This window comes from Emys orbicularis, chromosome 14 (genome assembly GCF_028017835.1).
Source record: "Emys orbicularis isolate rEmyOrb1 chromosome 14, rEmyOrb1.hap1, whole genome shotgun sequence".
In the NCBI taxonomy this organism is placed as follows: domain Eukaryota; kingdom Metazoa; phylum Chordata; order Testudines; family Emydidae; genus Emys; species Emys orbicularis.
Window position 1 is genome coordinate 17991463 of NC_088696.1, and position 6000 is coordinate 17997462.

General features: G+C 39.5%; 1 protein-coding gene across 1 annotated transcript in view; it reads left to right on the top strand.

The window, feature by feature from the left end:
- BEAN1 (brain expressed associated with NEDD4 1) overlaps nt 1-2611 on the top strand; it is a 94666-nt gene extending 92055 nt beyond the window's left edge. Inside the window, exon 5 of the mRNA XM_065416781.1 lies at nt 2263-2611. Within this exon, the coding sequence (XP_065272853.1) occupies nt 2263-2611 (349 nt within the window). The remainder of the gene's footprint in view (nt 1-2262) is intronic.
- Nucleotides 2612-6000: the final 3389 nt, after the last annotated feature.

Consider the following 6000-nt stretch of genomic DNA (forward strand, 5'->3'; position numbering starts at 1 on the left):
TAAAGTTGTAACTATCTTGGGACCCACTTATTTGGGAGGCTGCCTCTTCCTGTGCAATACTGACAGTTATAACAGCGAAGCATCCTGAGGATCAGCCAGAAGGTGGTTCGCTGGGAAAGGTCCTCAACCTTATTATTCATCCCCCCCATTACACGGCTGCTTTGAAATAACTCAAACATACCCCCTGCAAAGGCTGCCTGTTTTCCCTTATGCAGAGGGCTGAGATACTGGGGCTGTTGGAGAGTGTGAGTAGACTTTGGATGGGCTCCAGATGACTTCTTGTGACATGAGTTGAGACACGCGGTTGGAGAAGCTATTGGGCTGGATAGCTCTTGTAAATCAGTGTAACCCAATTGAAATCTATGGAGCTGTGTCAATTTACAGTCAGGTAGTATCCTGGAGCTATTCTTTGCTTCGTGGATTGTGTTTTAGAAGCTGTTCAAACACCTGTAGCTGGATAGATGCTCTATCAGCCCCATCAAGTCCATTGCAATCAAAAATCAGAGGGGTAGCCGTGTTAGTCTGGATCTGTAAAAAGCATGCGTCTGATGAAGTGGGTATTCACCCACGAAAGCTTATACTCCAATACATCTGTTAGTCTTAAAGGTGCCACAGGACTCTCTGTTGCTTATTGCAATCAAAAAGACTCCCATTCACTTCAAGGGCTTTGATTCAGGCTCTGTATCCTTCAACATAAACATGCTGTTCTAAATACCTGTATAAAAGTCCAACCTTGCAAGGTGCTGAGTAGCTTTCACTTCCATTGACTTAACTGGGAGTTGGCACTTTGCAGCATCAGATTCTTAATCCTTAGCTCAAGGTCTGATTTTATTGAACGGAAAATCAAATACATTGGGAAGCTTCAGTGGGATTAATAAGGAATGGACCAAGTTGGTTTCCAAGTGACATATGAAAAGAACTCAACCTTTTATCTGCTCGGCTTTGTTTCTGAAAAAAAAAAACAGAATTTTTGCTCAAGGTGTAAAGATCACAAGTTAAAACAAAACAATTACTTTCTTATGGGGAAATCTGAATTTCAGAGTTTAAAGGCATTTGCCTCTTCTTAAAGGGACAATCCATCAAGCTAAAAACAGAAACCTCCACTGGATTTATGAGCTGTTTGTTAACCAGATATATTAGCAATGCAGGCTGCATTTTTTTCACTCCATCCTTTGTGTGCTGCAGCCAGTTTTGCCGCCCTCGTTCATGCTGAATAGGATACGTACACCCGCAAGCAGTTTCATTGAACTCAACAAGACTACTCATGGACAAAAGTATTCTTCACCATGAGTAAATGTGGCAGAATCAAGCCCCTTCTAAATATTACATAGTTCAGGAAGTGGCCTGTGACATCTCTCAGATGCTAATATGATTGAGGAAATAGATTCTTAATGTTTCTGGCTCCAGCAAAACTGGCTGGCAATTCAGTTGAGCAGGATGGGGTTTGGACAGGAAATTTCAGCCTATTTATTTGGGGACAGATTGCAATTGACCCTCAAGCAGCCAGGCACGGGATTAAGGGGGAGTAAGACACCGAACCCCAGCATGGTCACACTAGAAATTCATGCATGATGCTCTCCTTCCGCTACACAAGCAGGTGGGCAGGGAAGAGAGACAGAGTGGCTGGAGGTTTAACCTCTGCACCACCAGGCCAGCAGAAATGAGCTAGTCCAATGGGGAAAATAAAGAGAGGAAGGATATTCTTGTGGTTAAGGCACTGGACTATGACTCAAGAGGCCAGCATTCAATTCCTGGCTGTGATACAGACTCCCTGTGTGCCTGACTTTCTCTGCCTCAATTCCCCGTTTGTAAAATGGGCATACTTCTTTTCCCCCCCACCCATTATCTGCTTTGCCTGTTTAGATTGCAAGCTATTCAAGGCAGGGTCTGTCTCTTACTGTGTATATGTACAGTGACTATCACACAAAACAAAAAATAGGCTGCATAATTTTCAGGGCAGCGGTAAGTTGCTGGCTCATGCCAGGCGAGGTGTTACTATGTGCTACCACCACCAGAAAGGGTTGGGCCTGAACACTCATTGAGACTCTGATGCTTAGCTTGACTTTTTCCACTACCTCTTTGAAGACATGCATTTAAGTTTTCATGTCTTAAGTTTCCAAAGTGGCAGGTCGAGGATGCAGCCTGGGAGGAGGGAATATCAAATAATCGCTTCCCCTTTATTTTACCTGCCTCTTTTACATTGAACACAACTGTCTGATATATTCTGCCCACACACCTAATATTGAATTTGTTTTCTTTCAGCTACGATGAGTGCATTGGGCCTGGAGCGACACAAATCTATATTCCTACAGATGATCCTCCACCGTATTCTCTGACAGATCCTTGTCAAAGGAATGAATTGTCTATAAACATTAGCTTGGAAGAGGAGGCAGCCTCTGGGACTACAGGAAGGGCTTCTAATTATCCAGTCAGACTGCAGGACTTGCAGCAGCCCATCTCATCAATTTCTTTGACAGCACTCACTCTCGAGGCTGCCCCCCCATATGAGACGGTTGTGTGCGAACAAAATAGCCCCATTCCCCTGGTTCCAATGGATGTGCTGAAAAATTCTTCAACTGACTGTCAAACCCTTCTCAACCAAATCATCTAAATTAAAGTGGCCCTTTCCACCCACTCTTTAGGAGGAGTCTGTCAGGATGAGAAAATGGGGTTTAAACAGAAGAATAAAACCCATAAAACTTTTATCTATTTTATATCTTTAAATGAGGCTGGATTTTTTTAACAGTGAATTTTGAAAGTTTAGGTAAACTTTTATCTTTGGGCTTTGAATTATTCCCTGGTGTCTCATATAAACAACTGCAGAATAAAATAACAGCAACAAGCAATGCATCCAACCTTTTTGAAGCATCTGAAAACACATTCAAGTCAGCCACTGTTAATGTAGATACATGTTAGCCAATTGACACTATTTGTCAATGTTATGGTATTTGCATGTTGTAGAGCAAAAAGAGGAAGAAGAGTTTTTTGTTGTTTGTGTACGTCATTGGTACATTATAACAAATGTCTTAGAAATAAGAAAAAACCTATAATTTATAAAGCATTTTTTATTTAAATATATTTCAAGTAGACAGGCTGGATAGTATCTGGAAAATGTGGTTATCATAACTACTCATCTACTTGAAGGTGATGAAAGATGGTATTTTGCTATTCTTAACCTTTACATATATTGGCTACCATGATTTTGATGCCATTCCAAAAAGTGCCAATCCCACCTCAAAATAAAAAAAATATAGGAGTGCTAGAAATGTCAATGGAGTCTCAGAAATGCTCATTGGCTAGACAGCAATGGGTTTCCAGAATTGCTAATTGATGAGGAAGGCCTATGACAGTCTTCCTAGAAGCTCTTCCTGGTGGGGTTGGTACCTGTGAAAATTCCATCACAGCATGGTGGCTTGGCATAGCCATGGCGGGAAAGGTGTTTTGAAATACTAGCAGGTAGGTTAGGCCTGGTTCTCGTGGTACAAAGCTGCATTTCCAGGCATTAGCTAGTCGTCTTTCTCAATTATAAGCCTACAGTACGTTCAAGGGATCATGACCTTTCCCTGCAGTAATTGCCAAAGTGCAAAGTAAATAATAGATGCCAGGACTTGGCATGCACAATGACATAGTGAATCTTATTTTGCAAAAACCCCTTTAATCATTCATGATCTCTTTCACTGCAATTTAGCTGTCCATAAATCTTGTATCTGTTCTTAGATCTCTATTACTCATATATCTGAGAGAAATTGACTCATTCTACGAATAACAACAGAGGTAAACTCTGTAAATATGAAGATTTGACCTTACTTGGTATAGTGAGCATACACCCTCTGTAGTCCAGATCCTCAACTGGTGTAAATCAATGTAGCACCTTTGAAGCCAATGGATCTAGCCCATTTTGGTAAATCTCTTGCAGATAGTTCTTCAGTTTTCACATGGGCAGAAAGGACCTCAGTTTAATATCTCCTCTGAAGGACATGTAATTACTTCTTATGAAAACGAATACAGTACATATGTTATCATTGCTTTATGTTTTCTTCCAGATCATTGATGAACATGATGATCCCCCATTTACAGTTATATTTTGAGACTTTATCAGTTAACCAGTTTTTAATGTGTGCCATGTTAATTTTATATTAGTCTAGTTTTTAAGCAAAAATGTCATGTCATACCAATTCAAATGCTCTACAAAAGTCTAAGTATATTACATCAACACTATTACCTTTATCAACCAAACTTGTAAGGTCTCAAATTAGTTTGACAGGATCTATTTTCCATAAACCCATGTAGAGCTGTATACATTTCATTTCCCGCCTTTAGTTCCTTACTAATCCATCACTGACAAGATTTAAATCAAGGGTGGATGTTTTTCTAAAGTATCTGCTGTAGGAATTATTTTGGGGGCAGTTCTATGGCCTGGGCTAAACAGATCAGCCTGGATGTGCACACTAGCCCCTTCTGGCTTTAGCATCTATGAATTTAGTAGGACCTTACCCCATGAGTAGTCCTACTGGAATCAGTGGGACTACCTGCAGAATAAGGTACTAGTCAAGTAAGGGTGACAGAATCTGACCCATAAATATTAGAAAGTAAATGAGAGTTTAGAAAATTCTTTCCTTTGTAACTATAAAATTGTGGTGCTGGGAGTGTCTCTTGAAGCTGAGAGCACTTTGCACCTCAGAGGATCAGGCCCCCAATCTGTTGTTAGGACCATACAGCTAAGAAATTACTTTTTAAATATTACTTTTAACCTGACAGTGTCCCTTTAATTTATTTCATTCCCCTCCATTAATTTTCCGCGTATGGTGAAGGGCTAAGATTCCCCCCCCAAAAAATCTCATTTTGATGAAGGCAGTGGTGAGAACGGCAGATTTGTATTTTGTCTAGTGAGGGAGATGTTACCAGCGCTGAAACTGTAGATATCTAATCAAACTCTCTGTTCAGACACTAGAGCTAAAACATTCTTAGTATTGTAATCTGGATTACAGGTAGCAGGATTGTTCACAAATAGCTGTCTGCTCCCCCTTATGGTGTATTGTTTTATAAAATAAACTCATCTGTTTATCATACTATGTAGACATCATTCAAAGGGCCCAATCCATCAAAAATATGTCCAGCTTGTTTGTCAGAGAGGGACACAGTAGCCAACTAGAACATCATCTTCCATACTCACATTCAGCATAGAAGCCAGGCACATACTTCTGCTGGTTTGGGCCTTAACAAGGATTAATTGTTTATATGTTTTAAGTAAAATAAATACTACTAACAATAATGTAGTACTTCTATAGGTAATTTAGCACTGAGTGCACAGGTATGTTATCTTGTCATATACTTACTATAAAGAAATACTTGCTTTCTGAACAGTGACCAATGAAAAAGTGCTTCTTTTAGTAAATAGTATTTAACTGATTTTTTTTTAATTTCCTCCAAATTAGAATTAGAAGTAAAAGTATGTTATTAATTGTACTAAGTAACTTTGCAATTAGTATTTCACTGAAATGAATTGCTGGAGTGACTTTTTAAAACTTTGTTGATAATTCTTTTTAAACATGTGAAAGCTAAACATTATGTGGGAATAGTTGGACAGGTCTGAATGAAGTGACCCAGATACTATTCAGGACAGAGAATACCATTAACAGACGTTTGTATGCAACTATAACCTCTCTCCAGTAGATTTTTACTACCACCACCAGAGTAAGAAACGTTGACTATAGTTCTTTTTAATTATGTAATAGAGAAATCTAATTTCTTAGAGAACACAGGACTATTTAAAGGTCCAATCTAACCCCTACTTACTGAAGTCAACAGGATTCTTTCTCCAGAGTTTAATGGGAGTTGGGTTAGACCCTAAGAGAACTATATCCTGCTATCAGGTTTTGCCCAGACACTCTCTTAACTTCAAAGAGTGCCCTATGGGCAGGCTGAGTGCAGGACATGGCCTTTTGTTTATCTCATTATTGTCAGGAAGAACAGTTTGGACACAATGTTTCTTGCTGTTAA